This window comes from Mustela putorius, unplaced genomic scaffold (assembly GCF_011764305.1).
Source record: "Mustela putorius furo isolate JIRA1106 unplaced genomic scaffold, ASM1176430v1.1 tig00003937_pilon_pilon_pilon, whole genome shotgun sequence".
In the NCBI taxonomy this organism is placed as follows: Eukaryota; Metazoa; Chordata; class Mammalia; order Carnivora; family Mustelidae; genus Mustela; species Mustela putorius.
In genome coordinates, this window is record NW_025422082.1 from 3,896,148 (window position 1) to 3,913,466 (window position 17,319).

At 42.3% G+C, this 17,319-nt stretch overlaps 1 protein-coding gene across 3 annotated transcripts in view; it reads right to left on the reverse strand.

Moving 5' to 3' along the window:
- ENTPD4 (ectonucleoside triphosphate diphosphohydrolase 4) overlaps positions 1-13,929 on the reverse strand; it is a 37,483-nt gene extending 23,554 nt beyond the window's left edge. For 2 of the 3 annotated variants that reach the window (XM_004763259.3, XM_004763257.3), the window contains exons 1-5: positions 13,740-13,929; positions 6,008-6,106; positions 4,590-4,787; positions 3,877-4,082; positions 373-523 (exon numbers count right to left, since the gene is read on the reverse strand). In XM_004763259.3, coding sequence (XP_004763316.1) covers positions 373-523; positions 3,877-4,082; positions 4,590-4,787; positions 6,008-6,015 — 563 coding nt within the window. In that variant the 5' untranslated portion in view covers positions 6,016-6,106; positions 13,740-13,929. Of the gene's footprint in view, positions 1-372; positions 524-3,876; positions 4,083-4,589; positions 4,788-6,007; positions 6,107-12,473; positions 12,534-13,739 lie in introns of all 3 variants that reach the window. The other variant, XM_004763258.3, reaches the window with a different exon arrangement.
- Between the last annotated feature and the right edge of the window lie 3,390 nt (positions 13,930-17,319).

Genomic DNA, 17,319 nt, shown 5'->3' on the forward strand with positions numbered 1-17,319 from the left:
GTTGTGTGAATTCTGTGATTCCCAGATATGAAACTACAATAACATAGAAAATCAGGGTTTTTTTTATATGACCACTTTATAGGTTATGGTTTACTGTTTACTTTATAGCTCACTATTTATAATCAAATACATGAGAAGATTTTTGGTGCATTCTAGCTAAGGGAATAGTTCAGGCTCTATTCCAAATTTGAACAAAGAATTTTTACTGTCTTCCTTTTGGTGATGATAATGAACGAGGAGGAAGGGAAGGAAAAGGGACAGGAGGGGAGGTGGGGAATATACCACCACCATGGCCCACCCCACTCTCTCCCCCACCCCCCACCTCCCCCACCCTCAGGGCCTGGCCTGCCCTGGCCCCACGTGGAGGATCACCTTTCAGGAAGAATTCTCATTCCAGCTGTGCAGAGGATGTAGAGAGGCGTCTCTTTGTGTTTTGCCCGTGGTACATGCTCTGCAGCAAAGTTCAAGAGTGGAGAAATGTAATCACTGACTTTCTCTGGAGAGGTAGCAAATTCTGAAATGCCTACAGAAAAGAGAGCACTGCTGTTAACAAGCAGATAATTAATATGTTATGTTTCTTCAATGGGGCATATTTGAGAGAAATTCTGGCTCTACACCACACTCCCCTAGTTTTTCCCTATCCCTCTAGCAACAACCTTCACAGCCTCTCTTCCTTACGTGGTGGTGGTACTAAATGTTCAGTCTTACCCTCTCTTCTCAGTCTCCAAGAAACTGAGACCTGATTGCGCAACTACTATGTGCCACACACTGGGATCGACAGCACATGAGCTCACAAGCCTGCCCTCCAGAACATGTTTCCACATTGTTCAGGCAAGCTCTCTCACTCCTTTGGCTGCCACCATCCCCTTTGTGTCTCAGTTCTCCAAATCTCACCAGTAACCACCAGATCATGTTCCCAACCTCCAGATCAGCATGTGGGAACTGTACCCTAGACATGGCCAGACGCTGGCCCTTACAGACCCCGGCCCTTACAGACCCCAAACTCAACACACACACATATATAAACCTGAATCGAACTTCCACTACAAATCTGCTCTTATTGCTTGTTACCTACCCTAGTGACCACCATCACTAGCCAGCCAGCAGCCCAAGCCAGGATTCTGGATAAATCCCTCTCCCTCTCCCAATATGTGTTCTGGGTGTCCCTGATCACATCTCCCTGGTTCCTCTCACATTATTTCATTTCTCCTCATCTCTTCTGGCAGCCTGATGCAACACAGGCTCTGCTCCAGTCTTCATGATCTCTTGATCATTCCCTATGCAAAGAGTATCTTCCTGACTTCAAATTTCAAAAGTCCCCAAATTTCTCATCTCACAGATTAGGAAACTCTGGATCCAGAAAAAGGTTTAAGTGATTTGTCGGAGCAGTCAGCAGAAAACAGACTAAAAGACAGATTTTTTTTTTAACTCCACCTACAATGCTGTTTCAACAGACACCAAGCCCCAACTGATTCAGAATCTATTCAGTAAGGAAATTTCTAGAGCTCTGCTGAAATGCTATACATGAGAGTCCCTGCTTCAGGACCAAGAAGAGCTATAAAAAGGTACTTGAATTTCTACTTCAAATACTTTCTGTAGCATCAGAAAGAACCATGTTAAGCCTATGATGTCCCAAAGGACAACTGCAAGGCATGACAGGTTTTATCTTATTTCAGGTGAGCAGTTTGGCCACTGATGGAACCTGATATGTGAAACTAGATGAAATGCAATGTTCTTTATAGAGCTTTATTTTTCAATCCTCTGGTGAATTTTTTATTTGATCAACATTACTTTAACCCTGAATATGTTTCTAGATTAGGAATACATCAAAATTCAAGGAATGGAATAAAAGAAAAGTTAAAATTCACAATCATTCATTAGGAGGTAGAGAAAAAAATGATCATTGTTCATGGAAATTTACTTTGATATTAAAATAATGCTTACGTGAGAGACTCCGATTAAATCCTCTCCCTTTAACCTAAGAAACAAGGTAGAGGTTTTGGATTTGGGGATAATATGCTGGTGCCCAGATGCCAAAATATCAAAGAACAATCACCTTATTAAAGGTTGCCTGAAGAAGGAAGTGGGGCCTAAATTATTCAGTGAAGAATGGGGGGGGCTCTCAAAGAACCCACGGTCAATGCCATTACGAGGAATGTCATTTGAGTCAACTTATAAGTCAATGTCATTTATGAGGAAGGGTATTTTATCGTTAAAACTGAACTTCCTTTACATTTACGTATTTGAAATAGGAGAGAATAAGCTAAGATGATTATTTTTTATCAACATTCTCTAATATTTTATAAGACAAATTCCTGGGATTGTTTGGGTTTAATATTTTACTATTTAACACACTAGCAAGATGAAATAAAAGTGCTGAATCTCTATTAAGATCTGTGGTCCAGTGTTTTACTTTTTTAAGTTTATTTTATTGTTTCAGTAATCTCCACATCCAACATGGGGTAAGCAGAGATCAAGAGTCACATGCTCTTCCAAATAAGCCAGCCAAAAACCCCTGTGGTGCACTGTTTAAATCAGTGATTATCAACTATCAAGACATAAAATGCCTATTGCAAGGTACTCCTGGACACCTTTCATTCCTAATACTTCTGATAGAAGGGCAATGGAAACTATACATACAGAAACAAGTTGAGAATGACAGATTTTAATTATTTAATGGAAAAGGCAAATCCCAATTTTTACACAACACACTGACTTAGACACTGTGATATCTTTAAAAACTGACATAACTACATTGGCTCTTCTAAGTTCTACAGTCACTCTTACTAAATAATCTAGATGATCAGAAATACATTGGGGGGGCACTGGGGCACATGGGTCAGTTGGTTAAGTGTATGACTCTTGGTTTGGGCTCAGGTCATGATCTCAGGGCTCCTCTGCACTCAGCACAGTCTGCTTGAGATTCTTTCTCGCCCTTTGCCCCTACCCCCACCTGCACTAGCACGAGCTCTCCTCTTTCTAATAAATAAATAAGTAAAATATAATCTTAAAAAAAAAAAAAAAGGGCGCCTGGGTGGCTCAGTGGATTAAGCCGCTGCCTTCAGCTCAGGTCATGATCTCAGGGTCCTGGGATCAAGTCCGGCATCGGGCTCTCTGCTCAGCAGGGAGCCTGCTTCCTCCTCTCTCTCTCTCTGCTTGCCTCTCTGCCTACTTGTGATTTCTCTCTGTCAAATAAATAAATAAAATCTTTAAAAAAAAAAAAAAAGGAAATACCTTGGGGCACTTTTTTTTTTTTAAAGATTTTTATTTATTTATTTGACAGAGATCACAGGTAGACAGAGAGGCAGGCAGAGAGAGAGGAGGAAGCAGGCTCCCCGCTGAGCAGAGAGTCTGAGGCGGGGCTCAGATCCCAGCACCCTGGGATCATGACCTGAGCTGAAGGCAGAGGCTTTAACCCACTGAGCCACCCAGGTGCCCCCACATTGGGGCACTTTTTAAAAATGAGGGGGAAAAAAGAGAAATATGTACCAATGTATGTATTAGACTACAGATATCCATGAGTTATCTGAAATTACCCTGTTTTCAGGGATAGCAACCGATGACCACCAAATAGAAAAAAAAAATCCCTCCATAATTAATGTCAACTAGCAAAAACCTGAGTAGACACATGAGTAAGGCACTGTGATAAATGCTGTGGGAGACACAAGAAAGACATGGTTTTGTATATTTTATCAAGGAGTAGTCACCTCATGTGGGATAGACAGAAGAGGGGAAAGAAAGTGAAACAATCAGGTCCTGGCGTGAGCTTTGAACCAGAGTGATGACTTATGGGGAGAGGAGAGAAGGACATGAAAGACCTCACAGAGAATAAAGGACAGAACCTGGTTACCAATCAGATATTTATCTTTTACATACCGGGTTTTATTTTCATAACCACTGGCTTTCGGTTTTTATCCCTCATTTGTCTGATATCCAAAAGATCATGAGGATTGCCATTGTGCCTTGGCCAGCAATAGACGAATATTCGAGACCCACTGCTACCACAGTCCACCACGATACCGTAGTTCACATTGGGGTTATTGGTGTCTGTAGCTTCAATGTCAGTAACTCGTGCCAAGTACCTTGTTCAGAAAAATGAACATATGCTTTTACTGAAACAGAGACTATCATCCTGAATCCGAACGCAACAAATACAATAAACAAACACCAAGTCCATGAATTCTGAGCTGATCCATCATCACATTTTTACAACGGGGCCAAACGATTAAAGAGTCAAAACAGAACCCAGTGATAGTGATAAAGATAATCTAAACCAGATACACAGTCATTACTCCTTTTAGGAAGTTCAAACAAGTTCTGAGAACCAAAACTATTCCCAAACTATTGACATTAACTGAAAAATCAGCTTAGAAGATATCACAGGAGAAGCTTATGTTTAAATCCTCTTACTATGTGGATTTGGTGGTTAATGATTAAACAGCTTCCGACAGTTTAATTTTTCCTGCCACACTGTATTCTCTACAGATTCTGTTTCCTGCAGCCACATGCTCCTTCAATTCCAACCTAATCCCCAAAGTCCTGAAGCTGTAACATGAAGCATCCCATCTAGAAATGTTTTCTTCTCTTACCTGTGAAACTTCTTGTCTCTGGATAGTCGCCCATACTTATTTCGGATTATAACAACAGAAAAATATAAAAGTGAAACAGCGGCAGCTAGGACGCTAATAACAATAATCTGGCGTAAATTGGTATTCAGAATTCGAGGGCACCCCACTGGAGAGATGCTAAAATGCCAGGAAGCAGGAAAAAGACAGGAGATGCCGATCCTAAAATTAATAAAAAAAAAACAAAAAAAGCAGATTTTAAAGCAATCTGCTCCGAAGAGGTCTCACCTTACCGAAACTTATCTCAAGGTTAACATTTGGGTCAAGCCACCCGTTTTCCCGCTGGGAGGTATCTGTACACCAGCACCTTCCCTGTTGCTATTTTGTTATTTTACTCATTATTATAAAACTACATGAATGAAAATTACACCCTGATGGTAATCACATTTCTGTGTTTTTCCACCTTTCTTGACAATATTGTGTAGATTATTTGTTCCCTGCTTTGTTTCAAAAACAAACAAACATAAAAATCAGAGACAAGTAGAAGTTCAATACCATAAATATATAAATCTACAATGAACGCAGGTTTAAGGATAATGAAACCAAAAAACAACTCAGAACAAGGAAATGCATGTAACAAGACAGACCTATAAAGGTGGCCTGGGGGCCAAAACCTTTTGCATTAGATTAGAAACATATAAATAGATCAGGAGGAGGAAGATTTTCTTAACACTGAATCCCAAGGCAAATTTCTCCCTGATGACTGAGTGACAAAATGGGAGAAAAAACAATATCTTTAACAATATCTGCATAATACAGTCAATAAATGAGTTTTGTATGTCCTGTGTTTTTAAATTATTTCTGAGCCATTTTTGCAAATAAACACTTTTCTTCTCTGTGTATGTCAGGAATAAGTGATGATTATTAGGCTGAAGAAAAGCTTGCTACTTTTAGGATAAATGTTTTGTGGTTAATTTCTATACTCTTCCCTTTAAAGAGTGCTTCCTAGACTAAAATAAGTCGCAGAAGGGGGATCCATCCTGCTAACCCAATGGTACTCCACCTGCAGTGTCCAGTCTCCATGTGGGTCCTTGGGCCACTCCACAGAGTGCGCCATCCCCTGCCCACTCCTCCGAGGCTTCCGGATAGTTAACCCGTGCTTAGTACAACCCCTCACAGATTCCAACACACCTGCCCTTCACAGTAAGTTACCCCAACCCCTGCAGAATCCACCTGGCATGACCACTCTCTATATAACAGGTGCCCCAGGGCAGCCTGGAAGATCAGAGCTGTGAAAGAGAAGTGTAGCATAACTTTGAACACTTCTCACTTGCAATTTAGTTTTTTGTTTTTGTTTTAGTTTTTTTTCCTTTCAAGATCTGTCTCTGTGACACCAGAGGCTCGGGTTTTACAAGTACTAGTGATGAGATGCCATCACTTACCTCCCCATGCTGATGGGTCCGAGGCCAGGTGATGTTCTAGGAGTCAGTCTTCATACACCATTACAGAAATAATGGGGTCCTCCCGGACTTAGAGACCTCCTGTTACAGAAAGTGAGAAAAGTCACAAAGATGGCACTATCCAAGAAGACATCTATGTTCTTTTACCAAGTATGGGTTTAAATCCAACCACACATAATCTGGTACACGAATCTTGCACTGAAGCTGTTGGAAGGGCCTATTCTGAGCACCCTACTTATAAGTCAATTTCATGCTGTCAGGGATGTAGGCCTAAATCAAGAGATGGCAACAGTCTGGCACTAGTTAGTGCTCTCTACCTAAAAGCCAATCAGTGACCCCAAAATACCAGCTCATCAAATAGGTACTGAATTAAGGAAGACTCAGGGTGGCGCCAGGCAGTAGGTGGTAGGTAGAATGCTTCACTGAAAGGGAATCTGTAATAGGGACTCCTAGAAGAGAGATCAGCTTACGCACAAGGTACCACACAAGGTCCTATGCTCCTAATCCGCTCTGGTGCTTCCCCCCCCCCCCCCCGGCCTTATACTCCTCCAGCCCCCAGGCTCCAGCTCGCAGAGAAAACAAGGGCTAGCAGGGGCTGGCAGCCAGGTCCTCCTTCTGACCTACTGGATCCATTCCTTGGTTTTGTGGCTTTATCTCTTCCAGGCCTCTCAAGACAGCCATCTCCCCTTTCCCGCTTCCTCCTTCCTAAAGGCCTGTCTGCTTCACTGTGTCCTGGATTTCTTCCTGGCTTGGCTCCCTTCTCCCCCAACTCTGAGCTCTGCTCCTGCTCAACCTCATTGACGGCTTCAGTCTGCAGATCACTCAAAAACTTCTTTTACCATCCCCGGCTTCTCTTCCAAGCTACAGCTACAGAGATCTTCAAGCACTTACTGATACCTCCAGCTGCACATGGCACCTGCCCATGAAAAACAGTTCTAAAACCCACGCTCGTGCTGCCATCCTCACTCCCTTCTCCCTTAACCTGCTCCGCCCTGCAGTCGCAGTCTCAATTCCTCCAAGCTGCTTAAACCAGAAAACAAGGGAGTCAGGCCTGACCCCTTGTTCTCCTTCACCTTCCACAGCCAGTTTCTAGCAGATTCCACCTTTTATTTATTTATTTATTTATTTGTCCTCCTTCCTTTTTTTTTAAACCTCACTTCATCTAAAATCTGATCCTTTTCTCACCTCTTGCCCAGACTAACAAGGTAGTCTCCTCCCTGTAGTGTCAACCCAGTGGTTCTCCAATCCTTCATCCAAGACCTCTAGGCACAGATTCTTCAGCAGAAGTTGACACTCACCGCGTCCCTGCTCAGGCCTATGATCCCGTTACTCTCATGCTTGAACCTCCAGTGGTTCTCATTGCTCTTAGAGTAGGTGCTGAAGGTTCTACTCTGACTCCACATGACTTCGCCACCTGTCACTCCTCTGATCTCATCGTCTGCTCTCCCTTTTCATTCCACACCAGCCATTCTGGTGTCCTGGCCTCTGAACATGCTGCTTCCTCTGCTTAGAAATCATCTGACTCACTTTCTCACTGCCCCCAGGTCTTCACTCAGTGTCACTTTCTCAGTGAGGCCTTTCCTGATCACCTAACCCATCTATCAAGTTGTCTTCTCCACCCACCTCTTTTATTTTTTCCCTAAGCTTTTACTTATTAAATAGTTATATAGAGTTTATTAAGTGCTGGGCCCTGCTTACTTACAAATCTTAATTTATTCCTCTTAATGACCCACAAGGTAGGCACTATTTATATAACACTTTATAGGAGAGGCAGAGAGGCTAAGTAACTTGCCCAAGGTCATGCAGCTAACAGAAGATGATTATATACTAAAAAGCTGAGATTCCAGCATGAGAACCCCACTCTCATCCTTGTCTCTAACATAGCGTGTGCATGTTTGTTTGCATTTCTCTTGCTCATGGGTTAAGTTCCACAACAGGCCAGATTTTTGTTGGCTTGACTGTCTGCTGCATTCCCAGTACCAAAAAACCCCAGGAAAGTGCCTGTCAAAAAGTTGGCTGGGACCCAAAAAAGGTTAAGAACTTACACACTAGAGTGATCTTTCCAAAACAACTGGGAATCCTGACACCTCCCAAACTTTTTTTCTTCCATCCTTCCTTCCTTTTTTTTTTTTTAAAAGACTTTATTTATTTATTTGGAAGGGAGAGAGAGAAAGAGAAAGCACGCATGAACAAGGGGAGGTGCAGAGGGAGAGGGACTAGCAGACTGCACTGACGTGGGGCTCAATCTCACAACTCTGAGATCATAACTTGGGCTGTAATCAAGTCAGATGCTTAACTGAGCCACCCAAGTGCTCCATTTTCTTCCCCACCTCTTTTCTCTCCCCCTCAGGAAGAAGTCCTAACTCCTTAGGATGGTAAAGGAGAGCTCTCCCAGTCTAGTCTTGTGCCTTTCAATAGGGTAGCCATTGCCATGTATGGCTATTTACAGTAATTAAGACAAAAAATGCGGTTACTGAGCTGCAACTGCCACATTTCAAGTGCTCAAGAGGCACATGCAGCTTCTGCATTAGACAGCACTGATCTTGCCCCTGTCTTTCTAGTCCTATCCTGACAGACTAGACAGGTATGTACCCTCTGCTTTAGCCATACTAAACACAAGCAGCGAGTTACTGAAATGCCCCACATTCCTCCGCCTTTTTAGAATGCCTCTCTCAGGTCCGTCTGTTGGTGTTCCCATGTACAATTTGCGACACAAGTCAGGCCTGATTCCTCTGTGAAGGCGTCCCCAGTCCTCATATCCCCAGAGCATTTGCTCAACACATTAGTGGCCTATTGTAATATACTTGAGGTTGACTTTCTCATTAAATGGCAAGCCTCTCATTGGCAGCGGCAGCCTCTTATTCTTCTGTTTTCTCAGGTACCAGTACCTGTCACACAAGTGTTGTCTGCTTCCTGGATAGCTGGGAATGGGATAAGTAAAGATGAACCAGGTATGGACCCAGCCCTGAAATAATTTATAACGCAGTAGAGGGGATAAAACACACACACATACACACACATAGATATTAGAGTAAAAAGTATTAATAATGCCCACTTGACAAAATAGGAAAAATCACTTTAATTCATTCAGGTTTCAATATGGTAACCATATCATACCATGTACCCAAAACTTGGGACAAACAATATTTGTGATTTAAAAGTTTACACAAAAAAGAAAAAAAAAGGTCAATTCCTGAGCTGTTTAAATGAATTTTAATGTGTTTTTATAAAGCAGCTATCTTTTAGCATTTGAATTTGGTGAGATTACTACATCACAATTTTTATGAGAATTCCAATGGTTCAAAATTTTAAATGTTAAAAATACACATAAAAATGTAAGATGAAAATGTACCCAACTCAGAATGAATAAGTTTTTTCTACAATTGATATCAATGTCTCAATCCATAAATGCAAGAAAACAGACCATATGAATTTAAGACTTCTGCATGTTTTTAAGCAAATCCCTTCCCAAAGGCTTGGGAAAATTACTTGAAATACATAACAAAAGGTAAACATCCCTGACATATAAAATGTTCTTGTAAATAAATAAGAGAAACACTGAAATAGAAAAATGCACAAGGATAATTAGAAATTAACCAAATAAGCAAATAACCTTCAACCGATCGCTCCAGTTTCCAGCATCAAATCCTCTTCTGGATGTATCAAGAAAGTCTATCTTAAAAACCATGACATGGGAATTCGAATCTGGACATTTTAAAAAATTGATAATTATGTGATAGCTGAACTAAGAACAAAAGAAAAGAACGTTTTAGTTAACAGCTTAAAGTCAAGTTACTAGGGGGGAAAAGACCTTTAATGATTCAATGATGCGAACTTGGAGGGAATACGGAGGGCACAGAGGATTAACAAACCTGACTCCAGATTTCAAGGACTGTGCAGACTGGTTATAAAGAAAATTGTAATATCCATAAAATAATCAAGAAGATAACAGAAGGCAATGTTAAATTATCTGGACTCCTATTGTAACAGTTCAGAGAAGAGCACAATGAAGGCTGAGGAACAGGAAAAGATTCTTGGGGGTGCAAGCTCCACTTTCAGTGGAAGAAGGGAAAAGAGAACACATTTCAGGCAAGCTGCACTGTTTAGAATGATCATAGCAAACTTGGTAAACGTTATTTAATCTACTGTTTGTCTTAGAACTTTTTTTGAGATACGTGAGGATTTTAACAAAAAGGATAAATAGATATTTTTGTAAGTGACACAATCTGTGTTTAAAGAGAGAAGAAAATAGGACAGCTTATAAACTGCTGAAGTAATTACTTTTATTTAGGACAAAAAGTATGACTATTACCCAGCAGTCAGCAATATGGTAATTTGATCTCAAAATGTAAACTCCAATTGTATTTGTGGCTAAGAATCTTGGCACCAGAGTTTAGGAAGGCAAACTATAATATTACATAAAACTGCCATCTTTTTAAAAGGCCTAAACTGTGTTAGACCTACCACCAGCGAGATGGACAGACTCATGATTTCAGCTAGTGGGGAGGCCCTCCTTCGCTGAACATTCTCTAGTAGAGGGAAGTCCATAGGGTCATGGTTAAATGTGTCAGTTTCTCACTGTTAGTCCTAAAGAAAACAGTGAAAACAGTATCAATCAATTGCAAAGTGAAAGGGCTCTTCTGGTGAAAAATGCAGCATACAATGAGACAGACATTAGCATATTCTCAAATCACAAGAAAACACAATCATAGACAAACCAGACTCTGGGAGACCTAGACCTCTGAGTAAGAAAAGGTAAGATGACACGAAGAAAAGAATGATATAAATACCACAGGATTACAAGAGGACCTTGAACAATCAAAGGGGCCCACAAATACTTAGGCAGAACTTTATAAAGAAACAACTGTGGTGGGGGGAACCCGGATGGTTCAGTTGGTTAAGCGTCTGCCTTTGGTTTAAGTTATGATCCCAGGATCCCTGCTCAGCGGGGAGCCTGCTTCTCCCTCTCCCTGCTGCTCCCCCTGCTTCTGTTCTCTGTCAAATAAATAAAACAAAATCTTAAAAAACAAGAAAAAGAACAGGGTTATTTTTCTGAACCCTGTCAGGGTACCTGGGTGGCTCAGTAGTTTGAGTATTCAAGTCTTGGTTCGGGCTAAGGTCATGATCTCATGAGTGGCGGGATGGAGCCCTGCAGCGGGCTTCATGTTTGGTGGGGTCTGCTGGAGATTCTCTCATTCTGCCCCTCCCCTATTCACAAGCACATGTGTTTCTCTCCCTCTCTCTCACTCATAAATAAATCTTAAAAAGAAAAAGAAAAAGAAACAAATGCCTTGGAAGAGTGAGTCCAGGATGTCGTGTCTCACTAGGTTGTGGGGAAAGACATCAAAATAACTAATTCATTCTTTGTTTCGAGAAGAATGCACATAGTTGCATTTATGATCTACATTTTCTCCAATATTTATTTTTAAAAATTCTATTTTTCAATAACAAGTCCTAATTAAACCTTTTCCTACCTCTCACTACTCATTTGCAAAATTCTGGTCCCTATTTTAAATCACCTCTGCAATTTCTGATATCTGGAATTTCCTCAAGTTCCTATTCCACATCCTAGCTTACTGACATCCTGTTACTACAACTTCTTTAGTCCAAATCTGGGGTCACAATCTTTTGGCAGAAACTAAGACCACCTTCCAAATTTTCTGGGCCCAAGAGGGATATCACTACTGACCAGGGTCACCTGGTTCTTAACCTTGAATCCTAATTATCTGTGTGTCTACATATTATATCATTCATTAGGTCCTGTCAAGTCTTTTTCAAACACACATCTGTACCAGTTAGTTTACACATCTAAAATCACCACAGCAGACATCACTACCTCAAGACAGACTCTAGGCAGATCATCTAGCTTTTGCCTTTACTCTGAAGGCCACACTTCAGAAACACCTGTGTAAAATGCTGCCTTCAAAATATCATCAGCTTAAGAAACTTCTGGAGCCCATGGGTCAACACTAACTTTCCTGTGTGGCATCTGAAATCTTAACATCCAACTACTGGTCCCATCTAATTTTATGAACTTCTCTCCTTAGCCCCAAATAACATCTCTCTGCTGTAGTGAGGTGGGTCTCTTGTTGCCCACATATACTCTTCTAATTCTTGTCTCTAGCCTTTACTAATCTTACTTCTCCCAGCATGTCCTACTCTCAGTATTACACTTCTTTCAAAGAACTGGTCCAATATTTTTCTTTGACAAGATTTAACCTGTTTTACTTTCTAATGTTTTCCCACATTCTGAATCTTCTCTTTATTCAAGTGTAGTTTGTTTTATTTATTTTAGTAGGTTTTGTGCCCAGCATGGGGCTTAAACTGCTGACCCCGAGATCAAGAGTCACATGCTCTACTGACTTGAGTCAGCCAGGTGCCCCAAGTGTAGTTTATTTTAAATAAACATGCTGAATAAATATGTACAGAATATAAATCCTTAGATCACCTTTTTTTCCCCTTCTTTCTAGATTATAGACACAGGACTTGAGGTCAGGCCGTCCTATTCCTGAAAGAATGTAAATCACAGATTACAATATGTAACAGACACAAGTGATCAATGTTAAGGTAAACAATAAACCACTTATGTACTCCATTCTAAAATTGTGCTAATGTGTCAAACGGAATAAACCTAACACAAAGACAAGATAACATCAACTACAAAATAACACAAAGAATATAATTCTTTTAAGCCTCCAAGGTTGGAAAAATTTCATTATACAAAGCTTGACAGGTTTGTGTATGCTGTCCTGTGAAATGCTGTCCTGTGAAATCAAACTAGGGATCTCTAATTTAGAATTCTTTTTTTTTTTTTTTAAAGATTTTATTTATTTGTGAGAGAGAGAGAGTGAGAGCGAGCACAGGCAGACAGAGTGGAAGGCAGAGTCAGAGGGAGAAGCAGGCTCCCTGCGGAGCAAGGAGCCCGATATGGGACTCGATCCCAGGATGCTGGGATCATGACCTGAGCCGAAGGCAGCTGCTTAACCAACTGAGCCACCCAGGCGTCCCTCTAATTTAGAATTCTTTAGTAATTCTAAATTATCTTAGTTTATCTTCTAGCATTGAAGTTCCAGAACTGTAAATCACCTCTTTTCTTCCCTAATCGTGATAAATGCTCTCTGAAAATGCTCTGCACCAGTGTTCATCTAACTAGGGTCTCCACGCATTATTCAAGTTTGAGAAACTGCTCTATCACTTTATTGCCCTAATAGTTCCGTTCTTCCAAGGAGCAGTCTAAAGCATAAAACTTAGTAAAAGCAAAGCAAAGCAAAACCAAGGCTGAAAAGTACCAATGTCAGGGACAAGGCGGCAGGCAAGAAGCAGTCGGTGCAGCATCCCCTCTCCGAGGCCAGGTCCTCCCCAGTGGGGGCCAGATCCGCCCACACTGCGTGTGAGAGAGGGAAAACCCAGCGTGGTCATTGGAGCAGGTGCGACAGCACCAGGCCAGTTTCTCTCGCCAGGGGTTGGGGGAGAGCACCTGCCACCCGGGGTCACGGAGGCTGACCGCCCGGGCGCCCGGATGTGGCCGCGCAGCTCGGGCGGCGAGGGACGGCGCGGACACCGGGGTGACCGCCAGCAGGCGCGGGGAGGGCTCCCCGGGACACGGGTTCGTCCGCGGCCCTCGCCGCCCCGCCGGGCCCCACACTTCAACCGTCCCAGCTCTGCCGGCCGCTTCCCCGCCCTCCTCTCGTCCGTGCCTGTAAGGCTGCCTCACCTGCTCGGCAGCACCCCTTCGGGGTCTGGCGCTCCCGGCAGCGGGAAACTGTGAGCGGAGGGCATCCCGGCCACCGCAGCGCGGTGGTGGCAGCGGCGACACGGTACCGGCTTCCTGGAGGCTGCGCTCCTTTCCGGGAGCCGCGCCGCCGCCCCGCCGCCCCTGCGCTGGCCCGTGCGCGTCACCGCCGGCGCAGGGAGCGCGCACGTCCGGAGGGGGCGGGTGGAGAGCGGCGCTGGGGGCGGGGCCTGAGCCGGGCTGAGTGGTGTGGAGTGCGGAGCGGTGGGTGAGCGCGGAAAGTGACAGTGGTATTACAGAAGTAACGGGTGGTGTGGCTTGGTTACCGCCAGTCGCCGCTGGTCTGTCGCAATGTATTGCGATACCGCGGTTATCTTTCCTTGTGCTCCCAAGGATTATGGAAAATAATGCTTGAAAACCTACGCATTTTTGCTATAAACTATGGGCGTGTTTATAACTTGACCACTAGCTATCCGTGTTGGTTTTTTAAAGTTTTTATTTAAGTTCTAGTTAACATACAGTGCACAGTGATGGAAACAATCAACAAAACTAAAAGGCAACCTACAGAATGAGATAAGATATTTGCAAATGACGTATCTGATAAAGGGTCAGTATCCGAAATATATGAAGAACTTATAAAGCTCGACACCCAAAAAACGAATAATCCAGTTTTAAAAAGGCAGAAGAAATGAATAGACATTTCTTTTTGAAGAAGAAGAAGACATACATCTAGCTAACAGACACATGAAAAGATGCTCAACATTTCACTCATCATCTGGGAAATATAAGTCAAAACTACAATGAGATACCACCTCACACCTGTCAGGATGACTAAAATCAACAGCACAAGAAACAACAGGTGTTGGCAAGGATGTGGGGAAACCTTCATGCACTGTTGGTGGGAATGCAAAGTGGGGCAGCCACTCTGGAAAACAGTGTGGAGGTTTCTTAAAACCTTAAAAATAGAACTGTTCTGATCCAGCAATGACACTAGAAGATATTTACTCAAAGAATAAAAAAATTGAATTCCAGGGGATACACCTACCCCGATGTTTATAGGAACAATGTTTACAATAGCTGAACTATGGAAACAGCCCAAATAAATGGATAAAGAAGATGTGGTGTGTGTGTGTGTGTATATATATATATAATGGAATATTACTCAGCCATAAAAAAGAATGAAATCTTGCCCCTTGCAATGAGTTGGATGGAACTAGAGAGTAGAGTATTATGGTAAGCAAAATAAGTAGCTATTCCTGTTTTACATGTGGGGAGGCTTAGGCTCAAACCATCCAGTGACTCTGTCAGATCCACATAATTAGTAAGAGCTAGGATTTCATCCTTGCCAAAAGCATCCTCTGGAGGAGACAGACTGCCTCCCCCCAACCCCCAACATACACATAATGGTTCTGAGAAGAAATAGTAGGGTGAACACCAGTTTCTGAGATTGACCTGATGACCTGGTACTTGGTTCAAGGACACACTCTCTCTCTAGCTTGGCAAAAACCTGCCTTGAAATAACAGTGCTGGAAGAGACATTGAGAACCACAGCTTTCATCCCCTTTCCCTTTTTCTACAGGTCAATACGTTGGTGTCCAAAGATAGGAAGTGACCCGCTAGCTTAGCCACTTAATTTTTTTTCTAAACGAGAGCTCTGAAAATTTTTACATCATTACTTCCATCAAGTTAAATAAATTTGGACAGAACTAGTAGTTACATGTTTCAAGCAGAATCCTTCTTGGTCCAGCACCAGCCTGAGTCATCTACTCATCCCCAGACTCTGATACTGTTCATGGAAGCAAATTAGTAGTGACCAAGAAGCCTGGTAAATACTATCTTGGAGCACCTGGGTGGCTCAGTCAGTTGAGCATCTGACTCTTTATTTCAGCTTAGGTCATGATCTCAGGTCTTGGGATTGAGCCCTGAGTCTGGCTCTGTGCTCAACAGGGAGTCTGCTTGGGATTCTCTCTTCCTCTACTTCTGCCCCTTCTCCTGCTTTCTCTCTTTCAAATAAATAAGTAAATCTTTTTTTTAAGATTTTATTTATTTATTTGACAGAAGAGAGACCAGAAGCAGGCAGAGACACAGGCAGAGAGAGAGAAGGAAGCAGGCTCCCGGCTGAGCAGAGAGCCCGATGCGGGGCTCAATCCCAGGACCCTGCGATCATGACCCGAGCCGAAGGCAGCGGCTTAACCCACTGAGCCACCCAGGCACCCCAATAAGTAAATCTTTAAAAAAAAAGAAAACACATACTATCTTTTTACTACTGCTTCACATTAAAATCATAAAGCCACAGAATGTTCAAGCCAGAGGGAATGAACAGACTTTCTGGTCTGTTTTTTTTTTTTTTTTTTTTTACCCCCTTTCACTGTTGAGGAACATGGACCCAGAGGCATAGAGTGACTTGACCAGGATCCCTGGACACAGTGGGGAGAAGCTGTACCAATGGTTCTGATTCCTGTGTCAGTGCCCTTTGGTGGCAATCTGTTTCTATTTTTTTTTAATGCCCAGTTTGGATAGCTTACACATTAAGCACCTGTATGATACTTAAGTCTAGTTTTTAGAAGCTGAAGTAGTTAGCTACCAACATGTTGTGATTTAAGGGTCATTCTAGCTCAAAATGATGTGCCCTTCAAAGCCCTTACCATTTGAGATATTAGTTTGGATTATGGTGGTCTCTCTTAAGGAGGCCCCCACTAAAATGACAGACTAGTGTTATTAGTCCATCAGCATTTCTTATAATACATATATAGTAATTATCTGACCAAAGCTAGGAAAGAAAAGTATAAAGGAAGTATGAAAACATGTAATATGGTGTACTCATTTCCTAGAACTGCCCTAACAAATTACTCCAAACTGGGTGCTTAAAATGACAGCAATTTCTCCTTTCACATTCAAGAGGCTGGAGGTCTGAAATCAAGGTATTGGCAGGGCCATGCTCTCTCTGAAGACTCTAGGGGAGGATCTTTCCTTGCCTCTTCTTAGTTCCTAGTAGTTCCCAGCTCTCTTTGGCATTTCTCAGTTAGTAAATGCATCTCTCCAGTCTTCGTCTCTGTTTTTGTGTGCTGTTCTCCTGTGTGTCTCTCCATGTTCAGGTTTCCCTCTTCTTATGAGGACACCAGTCATAATGGATTTAGGGCCCAACATAATGCAATTTGATGTCTTCTTCATGTAATTATGTCTACAGAGACTCTATTCCCAAATAAGGTCAAATTCAAAGGTTCACAGGTGGATGTAAACTTTTGGGGGACACTGTTCAACCAGTACATGAGAGGACCATCCCAGTCTAAGCTGTCAGAGAGGACCTCTCTGAGGAAGTGGTGTTTGAGGTCACACCTGCCAGGTGAGCTAGAATTAACTACAAGAAGGATGAATTCTGGGCCTACATATGAGGAAGCAGTGCAGTGCAATAGAAACAATGAAGATGCTTTGAAGGGGGAAGGAACACAATGGTCAGAATGATTCAACAATTTATTCTCACTTGTTAACAAAAGAAATAAAAAAAATAAAAAAATAAGCTAACTGGAGATAACGTTTACTGAGTACTTTTTTTTAGGCACAG